The sequence below is a fragment of the Aythya fuligula genome, chromosome 28 (genome assembly GCF_009819795.1).
Source record: "Aythya fuligula isolate bAytFul2 chromosome 28, bAytFul2.pri, whole genome shotgun sequence".
NCBI lineage: Eukaryota > Metazoa > Chordata > Aves > Anseriformes > Anatidae > Aythya > Aythya fuligula.
In genome coordinates this window covers 239,386-256,406 of record NC_045586.1, presented here as the reverse complement: position 1 = coordinate 256,406, position 17,021 = coordinate 239,386, and the positions used below count along the sequence as shown (strand labels likewise).

At 38.5% G+C, this 17,021-nt stretch overlaps 1 protein-coding gene across 2 annotated transcripts in view; it reads right to left on the bottom strand.

Moving 5' to 3' along the window:
* Positions 1-12: 12 nt before the first annotated feature.
* Positions 13-17,021, bottom strand: part of ASH1L (ASH1 like histone lysine methyltransferase) — a 58,210-nt gene continuing 41,201 nt past the window's right edge. Inside the window, exons 10-28 of one of the 2 annotated variants that reach the window (XM_032204462.1) lie at positions 16,735-16,843; positions 16,136-16,342; positions 14,976-15,122; positions 13,375-13,483; positions 13,048-13,209; positions 12,433-12,527; positions 12,006-12,163; positions 11,111-11,269; positions 10,606-10,660; positions 10,371-10,503; positions 9,649-9,897; positions 9,122-9,208; positions 8,782-8,872; positions 6,870-7,008; positions 6,109-6,281; positions 5,488-5,654; positions 4,285-4,325; positions 3,267-3,568; positions 13-2,321 (exon numbers count right to left, since the gene is read on the bottom strand). In XM_032204462.1, coding sequence (XP_032060353.1) covers positions 2,230-2,321; positions 3,267-3,568; positions 4,285-4,325; positions 5,488-5,654; positions 6,109-6,281; positions 6,870-7,008; positions 8,782-8,872; positions 9,122-9,208; positions 9,649-9,897; positions 10,371-10,503; positions 10,606-10,660; positions 11,111-11,269; positions 12,006-12,163; positions 12,433-12,527; positions 13,048-13,209; positions 13,375-13,483; positions 14,976-15,122; positions 16,136-16,342; positions 16,735-16,843 — 2,675 coding nt within the window. In that variant the 3' untranslated portion in view covers positions 13-2,229. The remainder of the gene's footprint in view (positions 2,322-3,266; positions 3,569-4,284; positions 4,326-5,487; positions 5,655-6,108; positions 6,282-6,869; positions 7,009-8,781; positions 8,873-9,121; positions 9,209-9,648; positions 9,898-10,370; positions 10,504-10,605; positions 10,661-11,110; positions 11,270-12,005; positions 12,164-12,432; positions 12,528-13,047; positions 13,210-13,374; positions 13,484-14,975; positions 15,123-16,135; positions 16,343-16,734; positions 16,844-17,021) is intronic. The other variant, XM_032204463.1, reaches the window with a different exon arrangement.

Genomic DNA, 17,021 nt, shown 5'->3' with positions numbered 1-17,021 from the left:
ACAAGTCATCGATAGGAAAAGATTTTCCATTTAATACTAGACTCTCTCAGGATTGAGATGCAGGCTTTTTATGCAATTACATCCAATGTTAAAATTGGTAATACATAATTTACAAAGATTAACATCAAAACAATGATCTATTTAGATATGCTTTGTAAAAAGGAAATATATTAGCAGCATTTATTTTCAGCAATCACACAGCCTACACCCATGCAGACTAAGAGTTCATATCTATTTGCAATAATGTAGTGCTTCCTGGTCTTAAAACAGCGATCCTGGTGACACACTGGTCTTCTCATTATTATAAAATAACCGAAAAATAAAAAAAGTCATTAATTTCTACACCAGTAAGAAAAACAATTCTTTGCACTTACCTAACATTTGATTGTCTAAAAAACATTTTGTTTAGTCTTTCAACAAAAGAAAGATAAAATGACAGAGCTAGTGTCTCGCTTCTGTACGCACTTTATTTTTTAAAAACTTTTTAGTGTTTAACACCATTTGAGACAATGATTTCTGTTTTAAACTAAATGAGACAACTCAAGATTTTGGACATGCGATATTCCTACTACACGCACGAGTATTTTATACTCAGGGTTCCTGGTACTGTACAGTGCTTCTCTACAGTAAGAAAATATTCCAAACTATTTTCTTATTTCTTTTTTTTTTTAATAAAATATTTTTTCTCAAAGGGTTTTTTCCTTTCTTTTTTTTTTTTTTTCTTTTTAAATCAACACATAAAAGTTAATGGAATGAGTCATGTTCCACTAAGAGTAAAATAATTATAATAATAACAAGAATGTACATTAGGACAAGCTTGGTCCATTAAAAAGGAACATGTAACTACTGTATTGCTTTACATCCACGCAGCAGATATATACAACTTGGCACATTAAAAACTGGTTTTCTTATAAGAACATCTAAAACAGGACTGTATATGCATATGTACGTCTGAAAGACAAAAAAGCAAAGCCATCTTAAAGGGTCAGTGTATGCCTATCACCCCCTCCCTTTGCCAAAACCTGGGCTGGACCCAGAGGCAGGTGACAGCTTTGTGGCTCCTCACGCCAGGGAAGGTTATCGGTATAACGCGAGGGGTCCTGCTACAGCACTAGCTTGTGGTACACCATGTAAATCGAAATTTCGTGCAGTGAGATTCAGTGCCTTGGCTCTTACTTTTGGGAATAATCATCTTTGTCAGGGCAGAGAGAGAGGGTGGTGCGAGATACACTGTCTCTTAATTTAAGAGACGGACATTTTAAGCTGTACAACCAGAACACAAGAATAGTGTTAGCAGTTGATATATTCTACAGTTCACAACAAATACTCGCTCTGAATACTGCTTGACGGTTCATGTAGTGAAGGTTTCCTTTTTTTTTTTTTTTTCCTTTTTCTTTTTAACAGGTTTTAATTTGCACAACACACTAGACACACAAGAACCACAGCTTATCAAAAAAACCAACAGCAATGGTGTTGTCAGGATTTGACTTGCTTTATAAAATTTCTCTGCAGAAAAAAAGTGAAAAAAATCACACCCCGCCCCCTCCCCCCTCTACAATGCAGTACAAGTGCCTCAACCAACCAACTCTTGCTTTACTCCAGCGTGACTTTGGAAATTGCTCCTTGTCACAGATCAAAGGTACATGTGTGCACTGGCCGTTCCACGGTGAACATTTTGCACATTCAGGTACGTTTCTCTCTTCTTGGAACTTGTGCAAATCAGAGGCCACAACTTTAGGGCAGCCTTTAATTTTAAGCCACTGGGCCTTCACCCTCCCATCTGGATTTCATTCACTGGCATGGGTGATGGTGGTGCCAACAGTATCTTGTACAATCACAGGTTAATTGGTGAACGTGGGGAATATTCTCATCAGAGTAAGTCTGTCCTCATCCTTCTTACCTCCCCATCTTTTTTTTTTTTTTTTTCCGCTGAGTGGGAATATCAAGCAAAAATAAATTAAATTTGACCATCCTGGACAATAACCACGAGGTTTTTCTCAGTACCTAACATCAATACAAGGCACGCCCAATAACACACACACCATAAGAGCACTGCAGAGCAGGGCAGGACAACCTGCCAACCCAGACATCTAAGTGCTAACTGTTTGTATATTTGTCAGTTTTCTGCTGCCCTCTTTTCCTTGGCTGGTGCACAAGAAGTTGGGCTCCTGCCCTCAGTCCTCAGCAGACCTTGTAGCAGACTCCAGACCACAGCTTCCTCTTGTGGCATCACTTTCTGAAGCTGCTCTCTGGGATGGTGAGAGTGCGCCTCCTCAGTTTTCTTCCTGATCCTTCCTCCAGCAAGTAAGTGACATCAATAGCTGCAACAGACCACAGGCTATTTGTAAAGATGGTGACACCAGGTACAGCTTTACTATTTCCTTACTCACAGTTTTTAAAGGATGATTCCATCCATAGTGATATTCAAAACTCCACTGAACAAGGTGCTGAGCAACCCAAATTGTTTGAAGTTTGCCATGCTTAGAGGGGAGGATGATTAGACCTCAACCCAAATTACTCTCTGAGGCTATGCATTATTATTTTGTGTTAGTTCCCAGAACATGAAAGAAAAAAGTGAATTACTCGTCTGAACACAGTTCATCCTAGGTTTTAATTCTAATAGTTATCTAAGCTATCTCTAGATCACCCTGAGAAGCATGTTACAGTATGATTATGTATACACAAACCAGCATGTGGGAAGCATATGCCAGCAACCAAAGCACGAACTCCGAATATCACTGGCCTGTTAAAAAGGATGACCTGTAGCAACATTCAGGTTGCTGGATGTCCACTGTCACAGCAGCTAATGATATTGCAATTAAAAACAGGGAACTACTTAACCAGGGCAACCACTGCACCATCATTCTACAGTTTAGAAGTTACCCAGAACCCAACAGTAAGAACTATCACTAAAAGTCAAAAATTACTTCCTGAATTCTTTCTTTTTTCTTTGCATGTCTGTTGTGTTTCTCAGTTGTAAGCAAAGATTAATGGGGGAATGTCCTCAGACAGTCTTTGTGGTTACTAAAAATACTATACAAAACAGTGTCAGTAGAAAGAAATTTCATATGAATTCATAAAACTGCTACTGCTGCAAAAGAAAACATTACTGCAAATAAAGCTAATTATTAATAATGTCCACTAGTAAAATATTCAGACAGAAGTGTTAATTTTATCAACACAGTCTGCAGTGAGCTAAAGAAAAAACAAAACAAAATCAAACTATAGAAGAAATGCTCTTGTGTAACCACAGCATAAAATCTCACCGTTTTTCCCTGGGATTTTCTCTAAGAGGGTTAGCAGGATTTGATTAAGTCTCTCTCTCTGAATATGCCGCCTTTCCTCTGGAGTGCACAGCTGCCTTGTGTCAGAATTGCCTTCTTCCACCTTTTTATCAGTTTCACAGGTCTCACTAGAGACTGCCTCTTTTTCTGGCTCCTCTATGCTAGGCACCTCACTTGAAGTTTGCTCTTGGTTTCCTAATACATCCTCAATAAGTGGAAGAGAATCCTCTTCTTGGTTTAAGTCTTTGATCTGTGGTTTAGAGCGATCTGTTTTCCAAGATGATCTGACAGGAAAAGAAGAGTTTAAATACCAAATTTTTTCAGACACTTACCTGAAAGGTGAATTACTAGAGAGTCAAGGACTCCTCAGTAGGTAGGAGACTGTCTAGAATCTCAGTCATTTTACTTATTAATACATGCATTCACACCTACCAGATCTATGGGGGGATATAGGCCTATAACCTCATTTGCATAAGGTCAAATGCAGTCTTTAAAAAAAATAATTCATTTTTAATTTCAATTTATAAATATTTTCATTTGCCAAAATAGTTGAGCACAACACATACTGATGTTTTTTCTTCAATTACCATGGCTCCTGGTAAGTATTTGTAAAGTCTTTAAGAGAACTGAGAGAATGCACTAGCCTGGGCTGTTATTACAAGGAGTACATGGTCAGCCTATTCAGTGACTGATCTCCCTCCTGTGCTGGGGGCTATGCTCTCTTCCACATTCAGCTGCTTCTGCTAACTTTCAAAATGGCTTCTGTACTTTCCTGACTAGTAAACATATTATTAAGGAACACCAAGGCTGGTTCTATATTCCCTCTCTTTCCCCTCATTCCCTTTTCCTTCTCTGGAAGTTCAGAGAACTGCTTTAAAGAATTTAAGTTTATTATTTCCACAGCACCCAGGAAAATGGGTAGGAAGAACACTGGACACTTGACAAGCAAACAGGATCATCCCATCTCTTCTCAGCCAACAATCTGGTAGGTAAGACTTACCGGCCTCCATTTCTCTTGTAGTTGTCTGGTACATAATGAGGCTATAACAACAATAAAGATTATGGTTAATACTGAATAAACTTCACAGTGGAAGGAAGTGCTGGTCTAATATTATTGAAGTTCCAATATAGGACTTGCCTATCTGGCACTCTGCATATGCCAGTGCATGGCTGGTGTATCTCACACATAAGACAAATCCAAAGGAGAAGGGATAAAAACCTCATGTAATAGGGACAAATTAGAGCCAGACTTGCTGATTCTTTTTATCTTCTAAATAAATTTTAAGCCATAGACCATTATGAAAAAATCACTTTTTGCACAGCACAAGTTAGGAGACTACTCTAAATTCACTATAAGAACCTCTCTGCTCCCAAAGAAAAGTGCTTTCTTGCAGAAAATTTGCCAGATCTGATATCTCAAAACTCAAGAGACGAAGTAGTGTTGTGTAGGAGGATGTACACAATGAAGAATTGCTACTCCCATAGAATACAGGAAAATAAGATTGAAATGAATGGACAATCAGATGCAGCATGGTAAGGTAAGGTGTACTTCATGATCAGGCCACCTACCTATTTGGCTGCTGTTTTTTGATAAGACATCCATTTTCAGTGATTATTACGTAAGCAAGCAAGTGGTATGTCATTTGATAAAGCAGAGAAATGGAAATAAGAAAATTCTGCTTTTTTGTATTTGGAATTTAAAGGTACTGCTGAAAACCATTTTATAGGCAAAGTTTATTAAAATATCGAGCAATTATATCAAAGAAAAGAAAGCCTGACACAGGCTGGCTAACAAACTCGCACTGGACTATATGCCGTGTGATTCTCTGAAACAGACAAAATCATTTTAGAGCTGCAGAATTGCTGCCCAAAAGTGAATTTTAAGATTTCCTCTGTTCAGGAATGACTCACATGAAATTACCATCTAGAATTCTGTCAGAAACCAACATCTCCAAACTTCCACATCACTATTTGTTTGCCTCAACACCTGTTTGCCTTTCAATTGCATATTCTGTGCCTACAGTCAATTTTTATTTCAAAGTTTTTTTTTCTAGACAACTATTCATCCAGTCTGTGTATGCTTACGTGTCATTTTCCTCAGGTTTACAATCCTTCATTCATAAACAGAGAGACAGGAGCTTCCGAAAAATATGTCCAGCCTTCTGGTAAAAAAAATAAGGAAGCTATGAGAAGAAACACTTACTGAGAAGTCTCTCTTGGGTGTGAGTTTCTTGGGGAAGTGGTCAAAGGCATAGGGCTTGGTGCAGACAGGATAACGATTCCGGTGGATCTTGTAGAAGAGGTGAGCAGATTTATCAAGGCGGTAATCACAAATATATACATCCTGCTCCTTCACACCTTTTGGCCTCCCTGCAGTTTCAAAATGAAGTACATATGAAAAAATTATTAATCAGATTCAAGAGAAGACAGACAGGATACCAGTACAAAGCCATACACAGTGTCAGAAGTATGGGCTTTAGGGTGTTAAGTGGGATGGCAGGTATTATTACGATTCTGAATCAAGGGGAACAAATGCTGGACACATTCCTAGTTTAAACGTAAGAGAAAAACCTTTAGATTCCAACCAAATAATTCCAAAACTATTTTTACCACCATCACTTTCTTTTCCTTATGCACTGCAATACAACCCTGCTGCTATCTCCTCAGTACTGCCCCTTGTGCAGAGAAACCACTGTTCAGTGCTAAGGCAATAGCGCCTCCTCAGCTCTGATATCCTGTAAACATTGGCTACTGCCTTTTTGCAGCACTAACTATTTTAGCATACTTCCCAAATTTAATTTCTCATCCTATTAAGTTTCCTTACCTTTGCAGTAGGTGTATAGGTCAAGAACACAGCACGTTCCCACAACAGCCTCTAAGGGGATAATTTCATACAATGGCACCCGGAACAGCTCATTGTGATAAAACTTTCGAGAAGGGGAATGATGTGTTTCATGTGGACGGAAATAATGATGACCAAATGCAAACCGCTCCTCTCTGCTCGAAGATGTGTAGGTAAGAGAAGAGAACAAACAGAAGAAAAAAAGACTATTTCTATAAACCTGTGATACAACTTTACATAACGCCCTCCATTTAATTTTGAACTATCTACCTTGTACTTTGCAATGGCTGTGATGAAAGGCAAACTTACATGAATATAACACTTTCAACTTTATCCCCTTCAGCAAGTGGAAATATTCCTATTGTGATTTTTATGAACACAGCACACTTACCATGCTGCTATCAAAGGGGCATAAGCATTTAATCATGTTACACTGGCTTAGCAAGTCAGTGATCATTAGCTGAGCCAATTCAGCTGTCAGTGTGTATTCTCAGCCTATTCCAACAGTGAAGGAAATATATCAACTTGTATCTCTTATCCCTTGCTTACACCTCCAGCTTTATATGTTTTTACTTCACAGTTCTGGAGTACATGCAGAGACAAGTGGGAAATCATCAAGTCTTTGTAACTTAACCATATTCAGTCCCGCATTTTTAAGCTATAACAAGACTTCCACAAAATTACTGTGTTTTGACAGGTAGGTATATGGAATGTCTCAAATTCAAAAGATGCCTTGAACATACTTCTCATTTTTCCAGAGTTTTTCAATGCGGAAAATATCGAGTTTCTCCCTGTTGATGTGGGACAGCAGCCGATATGACTGCCGGACAGGGTGTCCATCTGGAGTTCTACGGCTGTCTCTCATCAGGTAAACACAATCACCTGGCAATAGGCACAAAATGCACACCTGTAACTTCTCATCAGTCCAGCACACCAAAAATAGAGGAGTAAATGGTTTCATTAAAACTAACATGACAGAGCTACCTAACATTGAATTGCAGAGTGATGCAAAACCAATCCAGAGCCAGTAAAAGAAGGAAAGGTGACCCTCATCGTTTTCAGAAAAAACTTCACTAGCAAAGAACTAAACATAACTTGAACTGCATGCCCACACTGAAAATAGTAACATGTAACAAATCCAGATAAATTATGGCAGGACATGTAACAAAATAAGTTTTTATAAGGATAGTATGGACAAATTAGTGATAGCTGCAATGTTTAAAGAGTAAGACTTTAAGAGGTCCTCTAACTGAAGAGCCCTCACTTATTTATAGGGATTCAATCACAGTGAAATGTGCACTCACACATCAGGCAGTTGAAAGCTTTTCAGCCTTGTTCATTGAAAACATGAGGAGTTCCCAAGCTTGGAACTAGGAGATAGACTAATTCAGTTGTTCAGGCAACTCCCTGGCAGTGAAGGCAGACTGACATAAAGAAATGCTATCCTGTCATAAACCTTTTCAGTCTTATCACAAGATCAGCCTCTTCCTAACACACAACATGCAGGAAAAATGTCATAGTCTATGCATACTGCAACTGCAGGCCTGATGGTCACTACGATCTCTTTTGCCTTGTAGCTGCAAATTGCATGACCTTATGGAAACCAGAGACAGAAAAAGACTGTTTCAACTCTGCAACTGAATCGCAGCAATTACTATACACAAACATGCTTCAGAACCTTTGGTGGAGAACTCAGCAAAGAATCCATGTTTTTTTCCCTTTTTCTACTGTAATGTGTATTACTTCTTAGCATCTTCTGGGCATAGCCTTGCTCAATCTATCCCCTGTAACTGCACAGTCACTGTTGGGGACTAACTGTTGGTGGCAGTTCAGTCTTCTTTTTCCTCTGCTAATGATACACAGGGTTTAGCCATGTAAGCTAACATTTTTCTAATTAATCACCAATCAAGCCGTATAGAATTAGAGATATGTGGTTTTGTCATGACAAAAACGACCTTAACACTATAAATGACTGAAAGTTGACACAAAAACAGCTAAAACATAACTAAATTAAACAGATTATAGAAATACTGATGCAACCCTAGAAAGACAGCTATTCTCCAGCTGGCAACCCAGCAAAAAAACATGAGATGGGAACACCAAATGGCTGAGCTAGAGACAAGACAGAGAATGCAGAGCAATGTTGAGAAAGAATAAGGGAATGTAAATTCTAGAAAGCTGCAGAGGATAACGAATGCACTGTTCCTTGTTTTTGTTTTTTAATTCTCCACTTTCCTGAAGATTCCTATTTCTCCCCAGCAAACATGCCAACTGGTTTCATTCATTCAAGAGCATTTATCTTAAGAATAATATAAGATTCTTTCTAACCTTGAATGTATCGGTAGAATGAGGTTAAAAAAAAAATAATTAGTGAACTTCTTTGCCTTTACTTCTAAATGTTAACTACTGGATGCTGACTCTACATCTTTCTTCTTTGGCCAGAAGCAGAAACCTATCTGTGTTAAAGGTAATTAACATTTCTTTGTCAACCAGTCTGTGAGAACTCAGGTTCCTTACTATGTGTCACCCCCATGCTAGCACAGGGCACAGCTTTCTACTTCTAAAAAGATAAAAACACTTGAAACAAGGCGATGCCAGAAATCTGTGTACTATTATCTGATGGAAATCATAGTAGGCACCAGAGTAAGCACATACCTTGGCGCAGCAATAGGTCATCCCGTAACAAGCATATGTAGTAAACGCAGCCAGGCTGGGCATAATGGGGACGAGGAATCATGGGAACCTCCTGGAGGAAAAAAGAAAAAGAAAGGAAATGTTAAGATGGCCACCATAATCAGAACTGATACGGGTTTGACATCCTTTTTGAAATATGCAGACACTGCTACAGAAGAACTGACACTTAACATGACTAAATGTAATCCAAGAAAACTACATTATAAAGTAAGAATCACACAATGGCCTTGCCAACATCACTAAATATAAATGAAAGCACTGCTTCAATTTGTAACTGTAGTAATGAAGAAGTATTTTTTACTCTGTTCACAGATCGAGGTTCACACTGCTCACACAAGTAGTGTTCAACGTCAGAATTCACACCCATACAGTCGCAATGCTGCCAGACCTAGAAAAATAGATGCATCCCAATTAGAAATTCTTGTGATATATTTTATTTATAAATCATACTTTTTGAGAAAGTATTAAGGAAAGCATTAAAATAAGCTTCACAAAGGAAATTCAAGACTTTCTCTGAACTATTTCATACTTCTTAAGAAGACAGGTAAGATCTCCATGCAACTCTTTATGTAAAAGCCCGTAATTGTTGAAATTCTGCACAGCCAAAGACAGGAGTTTCTGGCAGTTTCAGGAAGTGCTAGCTACTCTATACAGAAATGCAAATTGCATTTCCTCTTTGAAAACAAAATCTCTCAATTCTTCTGGAGAGGAAACGAAGTTCTGAAGAGGTAATTTAGGCTATTATTAGTGATGCAGAGGCTGCTGGTAGAAGTTCCACTGGTTATAGTGAATAGAGAAAGAGCTCCATTTTGTGTTCCCCTGCCTCACCATGCACTTTTCACACTGGATCATGAGTCCTTCATCTTTGTAAAGGCCACAAATGCAACGGATCACATCCTCGTCCTTCTCATGACCATTTTCTTTTTCGCAGACAGATGTCTCACTGCTGTCAGCTTCACTTGCTGTTTCTCCCACTATTTCATCAATTTGGGCAGATGCCTCATGACGAGCATTATAATATGCTTTCCGTAGCCGGCATACATCACGCCCAGTTGGAGACTTTCTGCCATAGTATTTCTGAACAAAAACAAAACAAAGAAACAAAAAACCTTTGTATGTGTTTGGTTTCCCCCTGCAGGTTCCATGTTTTTGCGCATTTCTCTTGTTTGTGCACACTCTTGAAAAGGTGCATCCACCCATGTGGTAACATGACTGTACACCTACTTCCTTTACTTTGAACCGCAGGTCCATGTATCTTAATGTATGACACTAAAGGACAATTTACTTCTCCCCCAAAGTACTGAAATTTCATTAGGCTAGCTATTGGTGCATGTTCTTTACTTTCTATTTGTCTGACCTAAGGCAAACAAAAGCACTAAGAATAAGCTGAAGTACATTAATAATCAATGTCTGTTCATCAGAAAAGGATTATCAGAAGTTCCCCTTCTCTAAAATATTTTTTCTTTAATTACTCTAAGTCAGCAAGAGCATTAAGCTAGGATATATTCCCAGATTCTACACAACACCCTTAAGGCCAGAGGGAGCCTCACCTCTGCATTCCGGAAGACCTTCAGCATGTCTCCATCAAAAGCCTCCACAGTTTTATAATAGCCAGTCAAGATCTGTTTCTCAATGGTGGCAAGGTCCAACGGGTCAGAGATCTTTTCATAATAGTCTGCATTTCTAAAATGGGAACGTATGCAGAATGTCAATTTCACCAGCATTTCAAATGTATGCAAATCCCTTATAGAAAACCATGGGTTGCTCTGAGAAGCATATACTTACTTTTTCTTTGGGGGTAGGTTGAGGAGAGGAGCTGCAAGAGCCTGCCTGGAGGAATCTGTAACGGGAACACACAGTTTAGCATCACTTACTTGAATAAAACTTTAAAAAAGAAGTAACTAAAACTAACTATATTCTATCTATGTTTAAAAGAAAGGCTCTTCTGGTATCGGGGAACTGAAATGGAGTTTGTTTCAAGAAGCTGGTTGCTGTACTCTGGATATATCAAAATGGAGGACAGTTTCCTTGCAGTTCAGTAAATTGTACCATTTTGCTAAACTACTGAAAAATCAGTTTAAAAGCATAGCAACACCTTCAGATTCTGATGTCAGAGGAAGGGGTTGAGGATAACATTGGTAGCAGGAGAAAGGAGAAAAAAAAAACAACACAAGAAGTTATTTAAAGTCCTGACATAAACTATTTTTTTCTATTATTTCGTATTCAAGAGTTCATTGTTCCAGAGGCTGAAAAACATCTCTGTGGAGATTTTTCAGGAGTGTCACATCACCTTCACCTTTGTAGGATATAATGCTATCACATATTTCCTTGAAGATTTGTGCTAGGCGGGCAGCACGAGCCACTTCAATATTCTCTTCAGCTGCAGCCAAGCGCCGTGTTCTCACAGAGCGGGCGGTCTGAAGGGCTGAAAATTGGGTCATGAAGACGTCTGAAAGAGGGCAAAAAAGAATTATGCCAAAACAAAAATTTACTTGAAGATCAAATTACATTGTCTTTTCTGATCCAGCAAGTCCATCACCAATTATTAAAATTAACTTTTTTTAAAGCTACTATAACAGTAAAAGATTATTTTCACACGTAGGCTCTCACTGCTTATAGGTCATCCAAATTGTTAAGATGGTTACCAAAGTATTTTATGTTGCTGGAGCAAACATAGCACGTCACTAAATTTACTCAAATTACTAATTTCCCACCTTATTGTGTACCTTACAGTGGGGACCAAATCCTGCACAGCAGTGAAGATTATGGTCCTATGAACAAAGTGCTATTTTGAAACAGTATTAATACATTAATTCCAATACCTATGTTTTGTCCCATTCCCAAAATTGAATGCCAAAATGCTTTCTTCTCTAAAGGCATAATTCGTAAGAAAAAAGCATTAATTATTTCAGAGGAAATTGCAGAATCCCCTAATGCAGAAATACATAGAAAATATAAAAAAGTCTGTCTTACCCTGCTATGTAAATACAAGAGCATACATACACAACTGCACAGATATATATTTTTTATCTGTAGGGCATTCCCTGTGTGCATTACAATAGATACACTGATCCTGTAGGAAGGCTAAGTTCTGTATGTAAAGCAAAGTTAAGTTCTTCTTGGACATATCACATAGGATCTCAAAGGAAAAGAGTAGCAACATGAGGAACCTGTGCTGGCCTTACCAGATTTAATGTTGCCATCATCCCGACAGATTCCATTCCAGCGGTTGTATAACGACGCAGTATGGATATTATCACTGACATGCTTCACTTCCTCTTGTTTTTGTCGAATCTTTTCCCAGTTTCGTACCAAAAATACATGGTGTTTTAACACAAAATTTCTATATAAATTAAAAAAAAACAGCATTCAGAAATCAGCTTCTCTATAATTAATACCTTAACACAGCAAAAAAGAGATATTCAGACGTAAGCTTCTCACGTCAGTGATGAGAAATACCACCCTAACTCGTTAAAGAAGAACCAAGAACTTCTTACTCAGACAGTTCAACGATGCCCTACCTCTTAGAAAATATCAGTTCAACATTTGCACTGCCCCTCAATTTGTGAGGTAAAGAACACCACCACCACCACCACTGAAATCATTCCCTACCTTTCTCTGTTAGACATGGGCTTCATCTGAAGCTGTGGTGTCAGCCTTGTTGGTGTGTTCACGCTTTCACTGGGTTCCTCTGGCATGTGGCCCCTCTGGAAAACAGATCATTCTGATAGACAGGAAAAACTGTGCCAAGAACCTAGCGAACCAATAGCTTCTGAGACAGAAACCGTAGCATTTCTTTTATGTTTAAAATACTACTCATCACAGTCTACAACTTCCTCACGATGGGGAGTGGAGAGGCAGCTGACCTATTCACCATAAACACCAGTGATAGGACCCGTGGGAATGGTGTTAAGCTGAGGCAGGGGAAATTTAGGCTGGATATCAGAAGAGGTTCTTCACCGAGAAGGTGGCTGCACACTGGAACAGGCTCCCCAGTGAAGCAGTCACTTCACCAAGCCTGTCTGAATTTAAGAAGAGATTGAACTGTGCACTTAGTCACATGGTCTAAACTTTTGGGTGGACCTGTGCGGTGCCAGGAGTTGGACTTGATGATCCTCATGGGTCCAACTCGGGATATTGTGTGATTCTACACTTTTTTTAGTATGGTGTCATAAACTGATTTCTTACTAACTTTTATCCATGAAAGAAGATGTCTTTACTACTTACTCTCTTTTTTAGCTTGTGCTTTGACTTCCTTTTCTCTTTTGACCGTCCAGTCCTTCTGTGAGTGCTCACAGGCTGGTTGCTTTTGCTTGCAAGTCCATTCATTCGTTGACTTTTACCTCCAATTATTCCTCTGCATTTGTCAAAACCACACTTGCAGAGTTGCTTTGGAAAAAAGAAAAGTTACTTTAAATAAAATCCAAAACACTTGGATTATCACTCAGCAATAAAATCCGTTCTATTAAATACAACACAATGGGTTTTGCTTCAACTCTACTGAACTGTTTGTCTTTAGTGATTTTTTTCAAGGTCTTGCATTGTGATCCTTACCTGTTTTTCAACATTAAATGAGTGAAAATTGTAGTCATAAGTCAATTCAGTACCAGCAGGCATGTCTTTAAGTGCATACAATCCAATCCGGTAAACACCATTAACAGACCTGCAGGGAAAATATAATGAAATATTCCAAATAATTAAAATGAAAATTGTCTTTGTCCACATAGTGGAAGTGTTGGAGACAGGAAACAATACTTCTGCCATGCTCAGGAGTACTCTTGTTCTTCATTTGACCTGTTCTTTTTTCTGTCTCTTACAACAAACTTTGAAAGCCACCAAAAATCAATGCTATGTTTACAAAGAGCAGGAAGTTGTGCTACAAATAGAGAAGCTACAAACTGTATTAGCTAATATGACTGACCCACTTATCAACCCTCGCCATAAATCAAGAGCTTACACTGAATGTTTCACCTCAGTTCACAAAATGCACCAAAATTTACTGTCTCTCTGATTCTTTCTGTTGGATTCTAATATTTTAAATTTAATTACTATTGCTTAAAACTACTAGAATTACCCGAGAATCACAAGCTTCCATGCTGTACTACCACTATAGCTGATACCTATTACAACCATTTGCTTTTTCACTATGAATTTCTCAGAAGCCCTTTCTACTAGCCTGGCACTCAATTTATTCTGCTAACATAGTACTGGTATGACACAGGGTATGCTGAAATCAGACCATTCCCCTGTTCATATGCTTTAAAAACATATTTGAATTGCAGACGTCTGGCTGGGACGGACTTAGCTTCTTTGCAGCACCCTGTAAGGTGCCATGCTGTAGATCTGGTGCCAAAATAATGCTGATAACACACCAATGCTTTAGCTGTTGCTGAACAGCGTTTGCATAATGCCAAGACCTTATCTGTTTCTCACTCTGACACTACAGTGAATAGATGGTGTGTGTGTGCATGTGCATATGTGTGTGTTTCAGAAGAGGCTAGGAGGGGACTCAACCAGGAAGATCACCTGAAATAACCAAAGATATTTCACACCATATAATGTCATGCTCAGCAATAAAAAGGGAGTGAAGGGTGTTCAGAAGGTTAGGCTAGCAAACAGGCTGGGCATCAGCCTGCCCATGGGAAGTGGTGAGTGATTACCTTTACATCACTTGCTTTGTCTTGTTTTCTTTCTCTCTGTCTTCTCCCAGTTTAGTTATTAAACAATTTTATATCTACCCACAAGGTTTCTTGCTTTTACTCTTCCCCTGTCCTTCACACCAGGGGTGCGAAGAGAAAGTGAGCAGCTGTGTGGTGCTTAGCTGCCTACCGGGATTAACCCACAACACCATAAGGAAAGAATATACACAGCAATTATTTTATGGCATTACCTAGTCTTCAAAATTTGTAGCAGGTTAACAGCACGACAAACAAAAATATTGGATTTGCCTTGCCAGAAAACTTAGATCCTGTCACCAAAACGTCCACTTGGAAACAATATTTCTCTTCTGCAATGCGAGCATGATAGTAAATATTTTTTACACTGTTCAGCTCGATTCCCCTATTTTTAGATCAGATTCTCTTAGATGATCTGGTTATCTATATTTTAGCCACTGCCATACCAGTCTCCCAGTAAACAGAATATATTTTTCTTACCATTTCTGCATCTCACAGTTAGGATTACAGCTGTGGTTGATAAAACGAGCCTCATTGCCCATACGATAACTATCTATCACCATTCCACTGTCTAAATTCAGGCAGTAATGATCACTGTGATTATGGTACTGTTCAATCATCCGGTTCCTATGAAGCAACACAGGAAAGTTACTTGTGATTCTCCTTCTTGCTGCAAAGCATACAGGGAGTAACATAGTAATAGCACATTCAAGAATTCTGAGAGAGGGTTTTGAAGAAAAACAATTGTAATTTTTATACTTTATAGAATTGTACACCTAGAGACGGAGGAAAACCATTATAATACCTATTTTTATAAGTCAAGGCCACTGACAGAGCTTGGATTAGAATTTAGAAATTTGCTCTTCTGGAATGCTCCCTTTTGGGTTCTGCAGATTATTTGTATACATTTCATGTTGATAACCTGTGTATGGAAGAGAAAATGCAAGTATACATTCTTCGATGTGTATATGTATGCATGTGTACAACATTCAGCTCCTCCCTTTCATTATCTGGGGTTGGACACAGTTTTTGCAGTTACATCCATGGATTACAGCTGCTTCTTTTTAGCAAGAGAGCAACAGTGACAAGAGAGTCAGTTGTGTCAACAGTTACCTCTGTATGAGGAGATCAGATTTGCCTTCTGATGGAGCTCTAAGAGAAGCACATAGGTCTCGCCAAACTAAATTATCCTCTGATGTTATGTAGTTAACAAGACTTATAATTTATTTCTTTCATTAGGTATTAGTGCTCCCACTTGTTCTTTTGTCTTCATACCTATCTGCGAAAGCTCATTTCTTTTTCTGCCCCATTCTGCCCCCTCAATTCTATTTTTCACAATTCAAATTCTGCACAGTTCTCATAATCATATCAAATTCACATTCACTTGTGGCATTTGGCATTTACAGAGCCGATGTCGCATTCCATACATTAATCACTCCTCTATTTGACTGAGAAAAAGCTGGTTGATCAAGAAAGCTGAATTCTAAGCCTTCCTTCTGGTGGCAGTGACCAGAAGAGGATTCTTTTTTCTTTCCTTTATTTCCCATTCATTTCTGTCTAAGGATTTCCCAACAATTATAATGGATGCTAAAGTCATTTACTGAGCCTTACATGCTAAAATAGCAAATAAGTATTTCTACCTGAATTCTTGCTCACTAACAACTTCTCCCAGATATTCAATGATAAACTGTCCTGCTTTCAGGGGTTCTTTGGTACGAATACCCCATCCTTTCTCCTCAGCCCGGAACCTTTCCAGGCACTGCACCCATTCGTGCCTCTGTATCCGCTGGTTACAACACTGTTCACCACAAGGGCAGGTGTTTGGTGAACACTCCGCAAAGATCATCCTAAAATAAAGAACAAAGAAGTTGAAGGAAGACAAATAGAATATGCTTTACACTATCACACAAGCAAAAAACCTTCTTCTGTTAAGTAAAAGTTTTTTAATAATTAAAATGGTTCTTGTTTTCATACAAGATAATTCACACAACAGTTCATACGTTGGCTCTCACTGATATTCAAAGAGCAAAATGTAGCTTTTATTGGGACATTCCTCTGAAGAAAAGGTAGAGGAATACCTTCAGCAGAAAGTTACAATGTTTGCTCTTTAACAAAACTTTTTTTTTTTTTTTAACAGGTTTGCATTCAGCACAACTCTTTTCTTAAAATATTATTAGTTTATGTGAAATAATACGTATGTTGAAATTCTCTTATTATAGTCAGTCAACCTGTTTCTAACCTGTTAAGACAGTCTTCCACGCAGCCCTTTCCGTTGTCATCATCTGGTTTCTTACAATTGCAGGTAGTGGCCTCATAGCCAGAAAGAGGTTTGACATCCACATAGACATCTATAGAGGGGAGGGGAAAAGAAAAGGAGAGGAGGGAAATTCTTGCCAGGTGAAAAATGTAACTATCTAGAAATTTTTCATTCCAATTACATAAAGCAAAAAAAGAAGTTGGAAGTGTCTTGTTAGGATAAAGAGCACAAAAGAAAGGAGGAGTGTTATGAAAATTCATTATACATTT